General features: G+C 38.3%; 1 protein-coding gene across 11 annotated transcripts in view; it reads right to left on the reverse strand.

Annotated features, from left to right (window-relative positions):
• Positions 1–7378: 7378 nt before the first annotated feature.
• r3hdm2 (R3H domain containing 2) overlaps positions 7379–19173 on the reverse strand; it is a 49720-nt gene continuing 37925 nt past the window's right edge. For 7 of the 11 annotated variants that reach the window (XM_023324879.1, XM_023324880.1, XM_023324881.1 and 4 more), the window contains 12 exons: positions 18799–18974; positions 18252–18350; positions 16530–16823; positions 15219–15354; positions 13609–13766; positions 13189–13328; positions 12901–13001; positions 11431–11600; positions 11077–11221; positions 10034–10128; positions 9412–9496; positions 7379–8873 (listed from right to left, as the gene is read on the reverse strand). In XM_023324879.1, the coding sequence (XP_023180647.1) occupies positions 8491–8873; positions 9412–9496; positions 10034–10128; positions 11077–11221; positions 11431–11600; positions 12901–13001; positions 13189–13328; positions 13609–13766; positions 15219–15354; positions 16530–16823; positions 18252–18350; positions 18799–18974 (1982 nt within the window). In that variant the 3' untranslated portion in view covers positions 7379–8490. The remainder of the gene's footprint in view (positions 8874–9411; positions 9497–10033; positions 10129–11076; positions 11222–11430; positions 11601–12900; positions 13002–13188; positions 13329–13608; positions 13767–15218; positions 15355–16529; positions 16824–18251; positions 18351–18798; positions 18975–19173) is intronic. The other 4 variants (XM_023324886.1, XM_023324884.1, XM_023324885.1 and 1 more) reach the window with 1 other exon arrangement.

A 19173-nucleotide genomic window follows, 5' to 3' on the forward strand; every position in this document is an offset into this window, starting at 1 on the left:
GATTGGGAGAAATGCTTTTTTGTAGTTTGTCTAGAGGTATTTAAGGGCACTTGTTACCAACGTGTGATTCAGTCTGTGCATCAGGTAAATTTGTGACTGTCTCTCATCAGGCCAGTTCAGATCACATAACCAATGGCTACAAAACAGACCACAAACCAGACGTTCAAGCACATCTCTTAATTACAGTTGAATCAACAAAAATATACAATGTTTCAGTGCAAAATTCAGTGTAAAATGTTTTTTGGGGAAAATTTAATGCAATGTTTAAATTGGACAGTTTAAATTTGGTTTCAGTTGGGTGAAACTACAGCTACAAATAATGCAGTAAGGCTTTGGATTTAAAAAAAAAAAAATCTGGTGTCTGACCAACAACCTGTGATCAATCAACAATTAAACCAAAATATAGCCACTTTGGCATTTGATATGTTTTAACATTCACTTGTAATTGAGAAATACAGCCCAAAAAGATGCTTCCAAAAGAAGTGCTAACCACATGTGTAGCTGCAGCTGCTTAATTTATTAAAGATCTAGAATTTATGGATAGGTGGCTGGACAGGCAGATGGTAACCAGCAGCTTGGAGACAAAATTAGTGAGGCAGAGATGGCTTGCACTGAAGTGTTAGTGGATATATTGAACAAAGACTGTTGAATATGGAGCATAGAAGCAGGAAGACCACATAGAAGTTCCCTGGATGTGGTGAAGGAAGATTTGAAGAGAGTTGGAGGGACATGAAGGTGAGAGACAAGAGATGAGGTGCTGTGGTGACCTCTAATGTGAGCCACCAGACGAAGGAGAGGAAGGTTTAGTTCCATCAAAATTTCCTAAATCCTTTCTCCAAAAACAAATTAAATCCAAATCTTATTTGTGATGGCATCTTTACAAGCCCCTGGGGGGACAGTGAGTGAAGGTAGCTGTGCCAGAGAATGCTTCACTAGGGTAAATTTGCACATTTAGCAACAGATAGTACAAACATAAACCAATCTTTGTGATTAATATGCAGCTTAAGATTAAGAATACTTTCAAATTCTCCCCTTTCTTTTATATATATAAAAAAGAGTGGTATTAGCTTTTCATTCTAAGAAGTCAAAAGATCACCCTAATAGTCAAGCCGATACGAGTGTGACCTCTGCAGGATTACAAGACAAACTGCTTTGGTCTGAAGTTACAAGATGTTTAAAACGTGATGTAAATAAAACAGGGAATAACTACAAAATGGTTGTTTCATTTAAAGGTAGGCAGAGATTAAATCATTACATGTCTCTTAAAACTTTGAAGCAAACATGCATTTTTTTTTTTCACTGCATGCAAACTTGCACTGCGCAGTTTTGTTCCTTGGGCTATTTTTCCTCAGTCATCTTTCGTTTTCTTTTCTCTCTTTTCCTTTCACCTTTCGCCTCTACAATGTCCTCACATCATCAGATAAAAACACAGTCAGCAAGGGGGCCTTTGGGGGATTGTGGGAAAATCAGCCCTCATCTTTCATCTCCCTCTTCCAGCCCCTGATCTCCCTCTCAGCCCTCTCCTTCTCCCTCTTCCCCTGTCTCCTTTTCACATCATCCACTCTTTCTCTCTCCTTCTCTCTCTCCTCCAGCAACTTTCTCTCAATCTTTTTCCCTCTCTCTCCCAACTATCTCTCGGATTATCGATTTAGCGCAGGCTGTGATTGAGTCTCACAGGGTGTTATGCGGCCCTAAGGTGTCTTCTGAATGGAGAGCATCATGAGTTATGGACTAACTATAGTCACTCCACCACAACAGCTGAATCACAGACAGACGTTGTATCATCTACACCTCCCACCCCCGTCTCTCTCTCTGACACAGACACACACTCCGACTGAAGTGATTAAACATGGAGAATGTGTGATCTCTGCTGAATAAAAGTAGATTAGATTGAAGTGCTGAGCTGAAATGGACATAGTGAGGATATCTGGAGTATTACACCTCACTGGGACATGGCAGCACAAGAATGTTGCATACTTCTACACTCTAGATTTCAGATGAAACTGGCTGACAGAGCGGCATGCTAACAGGTACGGTCAAAGTTTGTTTTAGCAAACAATTGTGTCCTGGAGATGTTTTTAGAGTGGAGCATCTCTCCCTCGTGGATATTTTAGGGGAAGGTAGTCCAGATAGTTTTAAATTAAGGTTATACGCAGTAGTTCTCAGTGCGCAGTATCTTAGCAGTAGTAAATCGCAAAAGCAAAAGGAATTAAACTAGTTAAATAAATTGGGACTTATTTCACTTAAACCTAAGAAAATTCTAGCATACCTTTTACACTGAGTCAGTTTTGCATCAGATGTTTCCACTGAAAACTGTATGTGTTGTAAACAAGTCTAGTCTAACTCTGTGATTCTTGTGTTGCAAAGTAGAAAAATAAAACTGTATTAAAACTGGATAAGGTGGTAAAAACCATTTTAGTTAGTTTTGATTTGATATTGACTCGGGTTATCTTGGTCTGATGTGAAACGTGAAATGATTGAAATGTGTTCAATCATCTGAAACATTTAAAAAAGGCAAGCATAAGATGTCTGATAGGACAAATGCTTTTTCAAACCAGGACAGATGACTCTTTTATGAAAACCGATTCTCCAATCTGAGAGAATATCGGATGTCCCATAGCAAAGAGAAGCCGATCTCACATCTGTACAGGCTAAATAAGGTTTCTGTTTGACAGAGTGAAATTTAAAATTACGCTTGTGATTTTCTTCCAAAATATTCCCTTAACTCATCTGGCCATGTTCATTTTGGATGGACAATAATTCTTTAGACAGAGGTTTAGAAATTACAAACAGTCAACTTAGCTTCAAATGTTTACTCTTGAATCCTCTAGAATACCTTCCAGTTATTTTATCTATTTGTTCACCTCAAATCTGATAGCAGTTTTAAACATTTCTTTTTCAGCCCCACTTGTTGACTAATTACAAACAGTCCACCCATCTTTAATTGTGGCACTGAGAGAGTGATGCAATAAGTCATGTACTGATCAGGCTGCTGGTCCACCACAGATATGCAAAGCTTTCTGTACAAGTCAAAGTGAGAGAAATTTAACCAACATGTATGTTTTTGGACCCAGAGGAAGCCAAAATACCCAGAGACAACCCACGGTGTGTGGCTGAAAACATACAAACTCCACACAGGGAGTACCCTGCTATGATTCACAGCAAAGCGACAGCAAGGCTTTGCAAACAATCATGATTATAATAACGTTTAACAAAAGGTGTGAGTGGTACAATAAAGCTGTTTCAAAAAGCTTATATATCCAAGTTGGATTTCATTGGTATAGTTGTCTGCAAAAACCGAAGACTGAAAGACTCCCAAAAAAATGACAGAATCAACAAGTAATTTCTAAATTGTTCTAAACTTCAGTAATAATATGAGCAGGCTGCTTTTGCTCCTCTGAATTTAACAGCATTCACCTGAAATGGCAAGATTGATTTCAGAGGCCAGGTCGACCTGACTCCTCCACCAAACCCCTTGATAAGCCTCATATATTATTGATGATAGTTTGGGGAACCCACAATAGCCCTGCATAATTGATTGAACAGCATTACTTTCAGCATCAGATGGTCACAATAGTTTAGTGTTTGTTTCTGAACGCGTGCTCGGCGGGTTGTGAACCGCGCTGCGACACCGCATCCACACGCCTTCCTCCCCAGCTCCATACATGCCCCCAAAAGAAAACCGCTCATTGCAATTCGGGAATGCTATTAGGATTGGCCCCAGAGTCGGCCTCTGCTTAGCAAATAAATAATGGTAATGATGATGATCCCTCATCTTGTCACTGGGGCTCTCCCCAAGGGCCTGGCGGTGCAGGTGGAGGGAGGCTCTCTTGGCCTAATTGGTTCCAACCCTGCAGCCTTCTCTCCAGCCTCCGCTGCTTCTCCGCCTCCCTTTCTCTCTCTCTCCCTCTCTGTGGGCCTCAGGACTCAATCTGTAAACTTGTCTTGTCAGTTTATGTGTATGCGTGTCACCACCAACCTTCAATTTATTACTGCACACGGATAAAATCACATGTATTAACCAGCACTTATGTATTTATGTGTCTTGTGCGCCTCTGATGGACAGACAGGATGGAAAACACCCACAGGCACAATTTAATGCCGCTGCCACTGTCTTCCCCTGTGGTAGGGCAGCTGGTTTTATATTAACACCTTGAACAGATTAATGGTGCCAGTCAGGAAACTGTCTCTGTCTGCAGGACTGTCTGGTCCAAAGCTCTGACCCCTGACACCGTTACCTACATCAATACTTAAAAAAAAACAAAAAACAACTCAGCTATCTCTCAGGAGTTGCTTAAAATGTAAGAGAAAATTAGATTAAAATTCATCCAAATGCGATTAGATAATTGAATTGTAACACCTCAGTGAACCAATCCTTGGTTTGAAATCATGAAATTAGATCAATTTTCACAAAAAAAAAAAAAAAAAAAAAATCTACAGGAACCTGAAAGTAAAAACTTTCTAAAAAATAAATTTTTAAAAGCTCGACGAAAAGCCTGAAAAAAGAGGAAATGTTGCCCCTGACACCTGGAAGAAAAAAAAAAGAGAGAGGTGACATTAGCATCGGCCCAGTGAAGAGGATTTGTGAAATATTTCTTTAAAAATCAATACCTTCTCTGCTACAGTAGGCAAAGAGGATCTCTAATATAGTTTTATGTTATTATTTTTCCTCACACATTGCAACATTTCTCAGCGGCTGGCGGAGGGAAGATGGATTTTCTCTTCGACTAGATGCTAAATGTGATTCTGAATGTGGCGGTTCAATGAGATGATGCAGAGCCTGCGCTCTTTAAAAAGGGATGCGTCTATCTGCACATCCACGACTGCAGCTTGACGCCCCACAAAGTTGTATACGTTTATTAATGCTTGTGTAATGCTTTTCTGATACAATTTGCAAACGGCACACTTATTGGTTCTGCGATGCATGCTGTAACACAAATCACGAATTTAAAGAAAAGAGGATGTTTAACATTTAGGTTAACTAAATGCTAGAAATTCATATGTCACTCAAAACCTCAAACCTGCTTTAAAAGCTTTAATCCCCAAACATGATTCTTCACCAATCCAACACACTTTGTTTTAGTCTTCCGTGTAAATTAAAACTACTCGGTCAGTACCAAACTCTGGCTCCCAGCAGTGTGTTAAATTGGGTTAGCGGCAGTTTAAGTAGGGCTTGTTTCTTTCCAGTACAACAGCGACCTCTGTTGGAAAAATTTAGGAATACATTTTTACGGCATACAATTACATTTTAAATGTGTTTCAGTTTTATACATTTATACGTTTGTTTCATTAAGATAAAGCCAAAAATCCACCTTTTGCTGCAATAGATTTGATATAGGAGTTTTTCAGTCTCACTTTGTGGGGAGAAATTTCATTTTTGCGTAACTCTCTTAAGGTTGAGCCATATTATTTCATATCAGTTCTAGGTCTGGACTTTGATTGAGTCTTTCAGTCATTGTCCTGTTTTATGACACAGTTTCCAGTTAACTTCAGCAGTCAAACGGCCAAATATTTGCATCTAGATCATGGGTGTCCACATTTGTTGACAGTGAAATTGTAAAGTTGAAGGTAGGACGAGAAAACAAAAAGAAAAAAAAAAAAAATCTTTTTTTAACCAAATTAGCAAATGTACTATTAAAATGTACTACTGTTAAATTTTCTTACTTGCTTATCAAAACAAACAAATCAGTCCGATTTTTGTAGAAAAAAGGTTTGTAAATGTTAAATCTGAAACATAAAAATAACTTCTCATCTTTTAAAATATTGAAAGAGTGGAATACAATTATGTTACATTTTTTAACAGTTTGTTGTTTCATTGGTAAAAACAGGATATGGGTCGCCGAGTTAATAAAATACATCTGCAAAAATGCATTTTGAGCAAAAGTCACTAGATATTTGTGATCCTATGAAATTAAATTGAAATAAACAAAAAATGAGTAGTAAATAATAGATTAGTAGTTTATAGTTTAACTAACATTTTCTTTAACTTTGCTCTACTTGTTGTCTTTACTCACAAGTCCCAGTTGCATAAAATCCTTTGGAGGGTCACACATGGCTGATGAGTGGCATTTTGGACATCTACAATTGGATTGGAGAAGATGATTAATTTGATTGCATATTGAGATATGAATGGATGTGTTTTGTCTTGTAAAATGCCTTGAGAAACAGCTGTGAATTGATTTAAATAAACTGAACTGAAGTAAAACGTGAGGCTTTAAATGTTACTGAAGGTTATAGATGAGCCTATCCCTGGATGTTTACGTGAACTGGAAATCTGCTCCTCAGTGCACTCCTAACAGATCTAGAAATTCTCCTGAAGTGAGCAGATTTATTGCCACACTTATAGCTGTCTCCTCCTCAGTGCCCTTGGCCTTTCACCAGTGTGCTCACCTACACACAAAGACACCAAACCACCTACAGACACACACCAACAAGCATTTTGGCAATCCTCCTTCATCCCTCCTGTCTGGAGTGGCAGGGTCACAGGAGGTTGGAGATGACAACACAGCTGCTGTGTTTTCTTCCTCTCAGTGATTTGGTCCAGGGTGGCATGAAGCGGACACCGTTTCCCAGTGGGAAGTGACCCGTGTCTGAGGGGTTGCTCTCTTCTCCAATCAGAGGAGTGCTGAAGCCTGGCGGCGCTACCTGCGCAGGCCTTGTAGCTCCTTTCCTCTGACAGACCCCTGCAAAAAAACAGGAGGAGTGCCTGGGTGGCTCATCATCTGAGCTCCGTTGAACATGCAAAGGAGAGGAAACTAAAGAGGGAACAAATCTGAATCAGCATTTACAGAAATGTGAAGTGCAGTTGATTCAACAAACAACGATTAAGTAATCCGGCAGAGGACTGAGGTGAAAACTTTGCTTTTTCCAAGCCTGTGATCATTAAGGTTTCCTCCAGCATTCTTCAAAGTTGTCACACAGTAAACCAGTCTAATTACACTGTACTGACACCTGTGAGTGTAGTAACTCTAAAAGCAGTGACTTCACCTACAGCTCGACCCAAAACTCTTGAATGGGATTTGATTCACAATCTTAAGGAAGCAGTTATCCCTGTTGCTGGTGCATGTCTGATACATTTTCCTTCCACTCAACTTCCCAATAATTATGCTTGGATAATGAATGTTGCCAGCAGTGTTGAACCCGACAGTGTTGGTCTTAACGTTCTAGAATAAAAATCGTTTTGGTCTTATGTAAAACTAAATTCTTTACTAATATTTAGGGTTTCCCTTAACTTTTAATGAATAATTCTTAAGATGCATATCACTGTGTTATGAATAAATTCTTGAAGTAAACTCTTTTTGATGATATTCTAATTTATTGAGATTCAGCTTTAATTAAAACGTCTTTGAATTCAAACAAACCACACGAAGCCAGGACGTGTTTTCATAGATTTTTTGACTTTTATATTTTTAAAAACAAACAAAAATAACAGATTAAATAAAATTTACAGTAGACATATGCAATCATTGTGCACTTTTAACTACTTCTTCTGATACGTTCTGCACGGCTGTCAACAAAAAACGCAAACACAATGGGGACGTCGGGGCGGAGATCGGGGATCGGGCGGGGCGGTCTTCGGGAGAGAGGAAGAGGGTTAAAGAAGTGAGGTACAGGGCAGCAAAGAGGAGCGGGGATGAAGAAGGAAGGAGTAAAGGAGAAAAGGAAGGCCTAAACTTCGTCACTCGGGAAAGAAAAAAAAAAATCACTGAATATATAGTTTTCTTTAATTCCTTACATCACTTATATAAATATATTGAACCCTCAAAAAAGGAAAACTTCTGAGAAATAAAGAACCAGCGCAATACATAAATCCACAACAGCAGTAAGGCAAACAGAAAGCAAGAGAGGAGAGCGCAGTGATACATGAGAGGAACAGAGAAGCAGAGAAAGAGACGAGGAAGCATGAGAGGAGAAATGGCAGCTGGGGAGAGCAGAAAGAGTGCGAACTCTGCGTATGAAAATTTATAAATATGTGAGATTCAGAGACAATCGGGATGCGGTGAGCTGAGGAAAGAGAAACGGAGGGAGGGAGGAGGAAGAGGAAAAGGTTTGACTGAGATCGACTGTCCAGTGTGTTTTTGTTATGTGCTACGTGACCCTGTTACCTGCACTTTGTGTACCTGTCTGTCTTTTGGTTTGTTTGCGGGGGTGTGTGCGTGTGTGTGCGTGTGTAATTATATCATGGCAGCACACATTCCACGGCAACAGTGAAACACATGCTTGCGTGTCTTGTGTGCTCTTCTGCTTTATAAATACAAAACAAAACCAATGAATAAAAACAAACAAAAATCTGATTTGCAACCAAACACCAGCCACCTCATGATTCACACCTTCTTCCCTTTTATACATTTGACACATCATTTAACTCAAGTTTGTTTTTCCATTTTGATTTTAAATTGTACACTAGGAGCAGCCCCACTCAGTTGTCCTTCCTTTTCCACCAAAAGTCTCTGTGTCTGTCTCTGTCTGTCCTCGCCCTCTCCTCTCGTCTCATTGAGAGCTGGCTCTCTCCAGCACACGAAGGTCATAGTTCTTTTTGGCAGCCCGAAGTTTGAAGAGGCTGGCTCCGCTGTTGTTGAGTTTGAAGGAAGCACTCTGGGCAGCCATGGTGGTGGGGAACACTGCAACTACTGTGTAGAGGTGCGCTGGGTCGTGGCCGTCTAGCTTCCCTCCCCCGGCTCCCATGCCGACCCCAGACATCGCGCTGGCTCCGACACAGGGGCCGCAGCCTCCAGCTACCCCTCGGCCTCCCTGGGGTTCCTTTAGCCACTGGATCTTAGCGCCGCACATTGACAGCTGGTTGAAAAGCTTTTCGGCCTCCGGACGTGAAATCCCCTCCGGCAGGTCGGTCACCTCGAGTACTCGACTCACAACTGGATGAGAAAGAAGCAGAGATGCACAACATTTTGATTTCAATTTAAGAATTAGAAAAACTCCACAACTTGCTTAATACTTTCAGCAAGTTAAATACAATTAAACTTTAGATGACATATCTTCTTCGAGTGAAGGCAGTAGCTGTAACAATAAAGCTTGCTTTGAGGTTAGAGAGTGACATGTAGTGATAAAGAACCATTTCTGTGATCGAACAGGGTTATCTCCAAGGTTACTGGTATTATTTTTAAAAGAATATTACAAGCCGTGTCACACATTGCATGAGTAGTGCTCAACATTTGCTCCTCCCATTTATCTCTTCATTGTGATGCTTAATTTATGAATGCTAACATCCAAAAAGGGAAAATATTCCAGTGGTGATTTTTAAAAGGCAACTTGTCTTCTTTGCCATGTTAAAAAATGCTGGCAACATGACTACATGTGCATTAATCTAAGGTCTGAGACATTCTAAAAAAAAAAAAACTACAATACCAGAGTTTTTAAATAAGAAACCTGTCTCTCATGCAGTTTCCAACTTACCAACGTCTGTGGTGCCAAGATCTGTCGATGCAGATTTGAGTGTTTGCTTCTTTCCTCGTGCTCCGTGTTTGATTACTCCTTGACCCTAAACACAGGAACAGGTTTTAGAGAGCTCAATAATGCATTGCAATAACTGTGCACAACACCAGGTGGCGACATAAGCAACAAATGCAGGCATTAAACCTGTGGTGTCCAAAAGCAATCCTCAAGAGTTGTTGTTCTGAATGTTTTACATCTTTCCTAGGTTCATTACTTAAGGACACCCTGAGGAGGTAATCTGTGTATTCATATCAGCTGTGTTAGAGCAGTAAGATGCATAAAAAATGCAGGATATCGGCCACTGAGGACTGAAGATGGACACTTAACCTGCAAGCCTGATCAGTCTCAGTGCATCATGGGAGGAGAGAGTTCAGGCCTGTCACAGACAGGAAGGCCTCTCAAAGTTTATTATCTCATATTCTGGCAACAGAGTTTACTTCTTTTTTCCTAATAATTCAGAAGATTCAACATTGTAAGTGTGTAGAACAATATTTATTAAAATGGACAAATCATAGCCTGAATTTATCCCTAATGAAGCTTTATTTGACCTTTTATTGATATAAAAAGAAAAACCCAGACTAACCTGGTGGGAGTTATAGGAGGACTGGCCATGCATGAGGGGTGGAGGACACAGGCTGTACTGAAGAGGCTGCCCCAATAAAGAGTATCGACCGTCACCTGAAGGACATAAAACACACGTCAAGATCAAACTACAAAGTTTAAATGTTTGATTTGAAATAACTGTGATCATTAAAAATAGAAAAACCATCTTTTCATTTCCAAAGCAGCAATTTAAACCTTTTAGGAATAATAATAATAAAAAAGAAGAAGAAGAAGCATATAAACCACAAAAGTATTTTTTTTTCTTTAGCAGGAGGATGATTTTGGTGAATGCAAATTGAAATGCCCAACAAATTGTTTTTCTGAGATACTGTGCTGTACAGATGAGAATTTCAGACTGATGCAACACCAGGTTTTTATATATAATGGTGATTTCCAAATCTTTGATCTATTTGTCAGCAAAGACAGAGTGGCTCAGAGTTTAAATAAATATAGGTCAGAGGACAGACATGAGGTAAAGTCATGTAGAACGTTTGACCCCGTGGCATGATGCCAGTCATTTCAGCATGCTGAGGTGGAGTGATCTCACTACTGGTTTGGGGCCAAAAGCCACCTGGTCAAATTAAAAGGTATGCATGGAAAGAAAAAAGGAGATATTATTTTGGGGGGTTTATAAACACAGCTAGAACCCAGAGATAGAGAGGATTTTTTTAATCCAACCAGATTTTGATATACAACATTGCTAGCATTTTTTTTAAGTGTAGGAGTACTTAATAATTAGGAAATATTTACAAATACAAGTTTTATTATTCTTGAGATAAGAATCTGTCTCTGAGAAATATGAAACGTGACGTGGCATAAAGTTAAGGATCCATACTATAAACAAACTTTATTTACCTCTCCATTTAGGGTGGAGCTACAACTGCAAAATATTTGGTTGTACAAAGTACAACATCACTGGTGGCTGCCGCAGATAAAAATATAATTTCTTCACTCTCGTTCTCTGGACATTTTGTCCAGGAAGATCAGGATCTGATTTCATTAGGGTTATTTATTTACATGTACCTTGAGCCGGTCCTCCCGGCCGTTGAAACTGGGAAATAAGGGGTAGTGGTCCGAGGCCTGGACATACACTGTTGACACTGCCAGAGGGAGACGGGGTGGGGGACTGAGTGGGAGAGGCAAGGGGACTGGTCAGCTGAGTGTTGGCCTAAATAAAGAAAAATGAAAATTAGAATTATATTGGTTATTAAGTGGACAGACGTTTTAATTCAGAACCTACACACTAAAGTAAGTCATTATTACAATTGACCAGAGAAGGATGATGGAGATAAAAGAATAAAAAAAGGCATTGCAATAACAAATGCAATGCCTTTATTGATTATTCGTAATCAAGAAGAGTTTGATGCTTTTGTTTACCTGTGGAGTGTTGTCAGGTTTGTAGAGCTCTCCTGGCTTGCTGGGCCGCTGCTCTATGCTGTAGTACTTGCATGGGTTCCACTGAACGAGAGGAGGATTCTGGGAAGGCTGTGGTCCGTTGGGGACACTGAGTTGCATGACCATTACCCCGGGCCCTGGAGGAGCCACTCCTGAGGGAACAAAGCAAAGATAAAACCAGGATAAATGGATGATTTATGAGACAGGGAAGGGCTGACCTTATATGTGGCCCTGTGTTTTTCATATGCAGTCAAACATATTAAAGATTTAATTCAGCTTAAATGTAGCTTCAAACTACCCACCGAAAACAATGTTTTCTTTAACAAGACACTAAAGGCCACTGTAAAATTATAAATGCAGAGGATGGATTTACAACTGTAGAAGTTGAAATACAAGGCAAGATTTATAGTCAGACTTCAAATCAAATTTATTACAACATTGTCAAATATTTTGCATCTGAACCAACTGAGCCTTGTTTAAAAATGAGTATTATTGCTGATGACAGCCAAAAGTTCTCAATCCAACGGAGAATGTTTTAAAATGCAGAATAAAAATCATAAATATTCAGTAAAAAAATAAAATAAAATAAAAAATCATGAGAATATGGAGCAGAATTTCTAAGGAATGTTTCTAACACCTCATTGAAACTATGACATAAAAGGCTAAAATAGTTTTAAAAGGATCGGAACCAATGTACAACAAAGGTGTACCTAATAAAGTGACCAACAATAATATATTATAATGAGAGAACTGTAGACAGGCTTTACCTTTATATCATGTGATTTACAAAAACACAGTTCATAATACAGACTATCAATAATAGAACTAGAAATGGTGAACTAGCTGGAATAACAATCAAATACTAAGACTAACTAAATTTAGCCCCTAACAAGAAGATGAGCCAAGTTAACTTGTGAAGAAATAAGCATATAAGACTGCAGAGTTAAAAATAAGAGGTCACAGGGTAGCTTGACAAACAGAACAGAGTGAAGGACAGCATGTCACATGATAGAGTGACTATCATTGGAAACAAGTTCAGGTTTGATCTGGAGTAGAAAAGAAAAACAAATGTGTTCAGTTTGTTTTCTTCAAACATTGCCTCTTTCAAGGACATTTATTTACAGCTCCATGCCACAAACCTGAGTGAACTTTCACCTACAATACCTTTCACCCAGTTTTACAAACCACAGATGTCATTCTATTACCGTCTGATGGCTGATTAACTTTGTTGTAATCTCAGTTAGTTATGCCGTAAATTTCAAATCAGGCATATTCTCAGTCTAGGTGACGTGTACAGCCAAAAGTCTGACTTTAAAAAACCCAAACAAATAAAACAAATGAGGGACTTTTGTATAAGAGTAAAATATTTAACAGACTGTTAAATTAAATTCTTTGTATTATTATCATTGATAATAGTAATTTTAATAATTACTTGGTGACAGGAGGCCATACCTGAATATTGCTGTTGCAATGGTTGAGGGTTGCAGGGAGACGGTGACTGTGTGATCTGAAACTGCTCTGAGCTGGGAGGCTGCAGGTAACCCACTGACGGGCTAAACGACAAACAAGAAGAAAAGCTAAAGGTTACTTTTAAAAGTAAAAAGAAAGAAAATGTTAGTCTGCAGCAATCAAAGATGATAAAATATTACTCTAATTTTTCAAATATATTGAATTAATATTAAAAAGAATAACATTCAAACTATATGAGATCAAGCAAACATTTCACACAAATCCTTGTACCTTGTGCTATTTTGCTGTGTTGGTGTAATAACACTGTAGTAGACAGGCATAGGCCCCTGGACAGACTGGCTGACAGGCACCATGACCTGCTGCTGGTACTGCTGCTGCACCACTTGCTGATTTTCGTTTGCCACTGGCACCTAATGCAAAAAATGGAAATATTGAGTGGGAAGAAATGTAGATGGTTTTGGTTCACAAGAGTTAAAGTCAGACAATAAGTTACTGTTTAGGTGTCAACATCAAATTTTAATTCTAATTAAATCACATCAGATTTCTAAACATTTAATTCAGTTCAAAATACAGTATATCCCCACTTCTGCAACAAATGTATATTAGAGCTATAGCGAAGCAGAGCAATCTGTATGTATGCATAATTTCTAAAAGAGTGACATAAAACAGACGAATCAAAAGAGCACAAACCTGATATGATGGCATCTGTGGGTATTGAACCATTATACTTTGCATTTGGCCTCCAATACTCGTTCTTTGGGAATTTAGCAGACCAGGATTTGTAGGCTGCTGCACCCCCATCATGTTCTGATAGCTTGGCTGCTGGCTAGGCATCATGGTCTGAAGACCTGATGAGGTCAATACAGAAACAGACAAAGGTTTGACAAAGTATTGAAATGAATATCCAATGACGTATTAAAAATGCAGAAAAACCGTGTGTTTCATGCCAACTTAAAAAGTAAATGATTCTCATTTAACCAATTATTATCAATAAATAATTTCAAAATGTAAAAGTTTATGGTTTATCAAATTATGAGTGTTTTCAATTAAATCCAAATTAAATCCAGATGTCACTGACCTTAGTATTTATTAGCTATGTGGACTGGCAGACTTCCATTTCAACTCAAAGTCCATTTCAGCCGTCAACAATGTTCATCTCTCAGTATTAACACAGACCACCTTTGCATAGCGTAAATTAAAGAGTCCAAATGCTATAGCAACCACTTTCTCCTTGAAAGACACAGAGCTGAATATTGATTTGTGCCAAATTTACTTAGCTGAATAATGCAGGGAAAAGGTTGTTTAAACCAAACCTTTCACCTGAATGACTTGGAGTAGGTCAGAGACAGCAAGTCTATTTATTGTATATTTCAGTTTTAAGTACAATACTAATCAAATATGTTAAATATCCTAAAAGTGAAGATATGTCAAAGTAAAAATCCTCATGACAGCCAAATTATTGAATATTACTAATAGCAACTATAACTTAAACACAGAGAATAAGGACACGCAGATTAGACCCCTTGTAGTGAGATGAGGGTCAGATCAAAACAGTGCTGACAATCGGTATTTGAAGACCCTGATGAAACGGCTTTCATAAGAAAATTCAACTGGAACTGAAATGAAAAATGTTACAAGAAAAATTATCAAAGGCTGTAGAAGAAGATACCTGAAGCAAGAAGTCAGTTAATTAAAGATAATGGTTGAATGAGGTTAAATTTTCTAACTTCGAATAAAAGCAAGACTGAGGTCATCTGGTTTGGCAAATCTTATCTCTCCTCTTGCGCAGTTGATGTTCAAGTACTTTCAGTACAAGTCAGAAATCTGGGTGTTATTCTAGAGAGCAATCTCACTTAAATGTCAGAAAAAAACTCCTCTCTTTTCTCTGGTCTGTGGCTGATTATTTATTTGGTGTTTAATATTGAGTTAGTTTCGAATCTTAACTGTGTTTTATTTATTTTTATTACTGTTTTTATTCAATTTACTATTTTATAACTGTGGATGTAATTATGAAGAATTTTGGTCAACTGACATCTTAATCATGCTATACAAATGAATGAAACATTGATATTTAATTCATATATCAATGTTTGATATATTATATATTTTCAAATCAAAATGTCAAAAATTTGACATTTTGACTTGACAAAATGTCAAAGCAGATATTTTTTCAAATCAAATGACAAAGAAATGAGTGTTTAAGGCGATGCACCATGAGAACACTGACAGAGCTTTTTCAGCCACATTACAGTTGAAGTAGAGACCGTTTTTAAGTTTGCAGTACCTCAGAATGTACTGACCTGACTGCTGATTGGGCGGAGGCATTGGTTGTGTGCGTTGGGCTTGATAAGACACCTGATGGGATATAGGTTGGGACACGCGGTACTGCTGTCCTGAACTGGGGTACTGACCAGGAGGGTAGTATGACACCTGTATCTGAGGAATGAAACAACAAAAAGACCAGAGAAAGTTCAGTTGAGAAAACAAGGCATTACATTAATCCCCAATTCTTATTTATTTGGTTAGTTTTATTGCATCAATGGCTTTCTAAAGTGTAGTGAAAGTATATGTTATTTTAATTTTAACTCGACATAGCATCTTGTTTATCTTGTAACCAGGTTGCTATGTATTGCAATTCTTTTTGCCCAGGTCCCTCTTGAAAATGAGATCTAGATCTCAACGGGGTTTACCTGGTTAAATAAAGGAATATATATATATATAATATAACATAGAGTAAGAGTTGAGCAAGCACTATTCTGAAGCCCATGATCAATATTATGATTCTCATTAAATCTGGAATATTAGATTTTAGCCACAGGGGAGTCAGCAGAAATGGGCTGTGTGATGTATCCTCCCTTACAAGTTGCCATGGCAAAATATTTCATTGCAAGTAGAGGGACAAGAGCATAAGAACCGGGGTTGTGCTTCGTATGGCAAAGCAAACCAGCTTTAACCTGTTTAAACTTAAGAAATTCAAGCTCACAGTCTAATAATCTCAAACTGTAAGATGGCAGATAGAGCCAAAAGCTATCAAACATGTAAAACAAAACATATCTGTTATTAGATTGTAGCAGCAGGTTATCTGAATCAGTTATTGACACAATGTTGTGAGCTCTGAATAAGAAGATAACATAGACATAACCTGACATCTACTGAAGACTGATAACTGATAATCACTAAATAACCATCTGCAACTCCAAACAGATCCCCACCAGTAAATTACAGTCACATTTATTGAAGTGTAACCTTCCCTTGGTAGCTTTCAGAATATTCTTGTCCATATTGTCCTTGTTGCCAGTCACACAAATAAGTTTTATTTTTATAACAAACTGTGACAAAAACAATTAAACCTGCTGCAGTGGAGATACGGAAAATAACTTTTCACAGTATTTCCTGGATGAAAAACATATCTGTACATGTAAATGGTATTTATTTTCTTCTTTAAACATGTATTGAAGCCTATGAAAAAAATGTTTTACATCACACACCTGCTTAAAGAGATATATTTTTAAATACCAATGTTAGGAGCTACACTCTTCCACTAAAAGTTTAAAGATAAATTTGAAACTATATGCAACTCCTGTAATCAGAGGTTTGTTAAACCCACATACCTGTTGCGGTGGAGGGGGCTGGATGTAGCCCTGTGGCGGTGGAGGAGCCTGTATGACAGTCTGGGATGGAGGAGGCGGAGGTGGAGGCGGATGAGGGTGTCCAGTAGGGGGCTGGTAGCCAGACGGTGGAGGCAAAGGCTGGCCTGTCGTAGCCATGATGTAGCCAGCCTGGGGTGGGGGGTGCTGCGATAGCACGGTGGGAGGGGGCTGATACATGGGTGGAGGCTCAGGGTTCTCGCTGGAGCCCTGCCGACTCAGAGTCATTTGTGTGAACTGGGATGCCAGCTCATCTCCCTGGAAACAATGGGAATGATTGGAATGGAGGGTTCCAATTATGGCATACACTCCAAAGTCAGGACATTCAGTTCAGCTGGATCTGGAGTTTCATATTTTACAAACTGACAAAGTGATCATAAGAATCTATTAAAAATATGAATAGCTTCATAGCATTTCTGTCCAAAATGTGTTGTTATTGGAAAGCATCTGTTCTGAAAATACTCCCATCATCAAACATTTTGATGATGGGAGTATTCCAAATTGGAATACTACACATGTTGTTTCAGCCCTACTTTACAGTGTAGGGCCGAAACAATTGACTGGATTAACCAATTACTGAAATAATTGTCAACTAACTTAGTAATTGATTACTGATTAACTGGAGTATACAGACTCACAAAAATGACATTTTGCTGAAACAACACCACATTCAGAGCACCAATTAAATGAAAACTGCAAAAGAATATATAAATCTTTCATTTAAGATAAAAAAAAAATACAAGGTCTTTTTGTGATCCAATAATCAGTTAATCCAAAAAATAGTCAATTAGCCCTACAGCGTATTGATATTAAGTCGAGCAGAAAGGGCCGAACTTTTCACATGTTTGTATTAGAAATATTTTTTTCAGATGCAAATGAATCCTTTGCTACAAATGTTCAAACATACACTAAAGAAATGCATTTGCATTTGGTCAAAAAAATAAAAAGGTTAATTTTCTCTAAAAATTAATTGGCATGTCTTTATTTGCATCTTTTAATGTAGCTATTTCTAATATTGTATAAGCATAATTCTAAAAATCAGCAAATTAGGCAATTTTTTAATCCAATTAATCATCAAAATAATTGCTAGAGTGATTACTAAAATAATCGTTAGTTGCAGCCTTATAACGGTGATATAAGTTTTAGGCATGGGCAATTATTATCAGCTGGTGATATGTCAATTTATTTGCAAACTGCCATAAAGCAGCAGAAGAAAACAGCAATTAAAGGACAAAGCAGAACTTCCAACGCTGTTAAAGAAAAGGCATGCAAGTTAAAAACCATAGCCATCAAAATATTCTGTGTGGAAGTATATAAAAAAAATAGCAATAAATCTAATCTGAAAATGTTCAGCTGAACTTTAATCCACAGATCAAAAGCAACCTCGTCCCAGACAAAAAAACTGCATTATTTCTTTTTAACAAGCCCAATTGATTTTTTCACCACTTTTGCTACATCTTGTTTTAGTAAAACTGATTTAAAAAAACAACAAAACGTGTTAGTGTGTACTATGGAAAGAAAACTAAGGCGGTTAAATACCCATCTAATAATAATGAATAATAATAATGCAAAAAAGCAGAATGAGCTTTTTTTAGTACAACCACCCTTTATGTTTGATGATGTCAGCCTTGATGTAATCTATGACTAAAGTAACAGAAGTAATGAAGTTACAAGACGCATCAGTACCATTGTGTACTGCTGGGGAGGAGAAACTGGCAGGAGAACCTGGGGGCAGGAGGGGCTGGAGTAGGAGACAGGCTGAGAGGGCTGTAGAGACGCCACCGGCTACACACACCAGAAAGAAAGAGCAAGTGTACAGGCAGAGAGGAGGGCAAAATGAAGAGAAGAAAAGAGCAGCAAGAAAGAATTATGAAGACAGGAAAAATGAGGGTTAGAACACACTGGTGAAGTTTTAATGAGCAGAAATGAGAGAAATGGAAACTGACGCAGTTCTTTAAATATGCAAATGCAACACAACCCATATTTAAAATAAATTGTTCTAACTACAAAAGAGTGAAACAAAGGAAATGTCTAGAAATACGGTTGTACCTTGTTATATCTAACATAAAACTGCATATAATCAAACTTCAGCATTGTCTCAGGATTACCCACCTTGTTAGACTCAAACACTACAGATAGTTGATTTAAAAACGGTTCCAGTTTGGCCTTTAAAATTTTAAATTAATTCTATTTCTCATTTGTTTTTTAATTGTAATGAAATCGAGGCTCTTACCTGAGCAATCATGTGGTTGCCCATGGGGTGCTGCTGTGGGGTGGGTAGTAGAGCGGTTTGAGGTGGAGCCTGGGGCTGTGGCTGCTGTGGCGGCTGAGGCGGGCAGGGTAGGAGGCTACGGCTGGATTGGGAGACCGAAGGCGGAGGGCAAACATCAGGACTGACTAAGGGCAAGCCTGGAAAGGAAGAGGAGACAAAAACACCACGTTTGCAGTATTTCATTTTCCACTATAGGCTACCAATAAAATCTTCACAACTTAGTATAACTTACAAGTACTAAAAATCACTACTTTGGTATTATTAGTAATAAGCAACTGAATTTAATGTCTGTATTTAATTGTCTTAAATGAGCCAACAGCAGAGTCAGCGGTAAGT

The sequence above is a fragment of the Xiphophorus maculatus genome, chromosome 20, assembly GCF_002775205.1.
Source record: "Xiphophorus maculatus strain JP 163 A chromosome 20, X_maculatus-5.0-male, whole genome shotgun sequence".
NCBI lineage: Eukaryota > Metazoa > Chordata > Actinopteri > Cyprinodontiformes > Poeciliidae > Xiphophorus > Xiphophorus maculatus.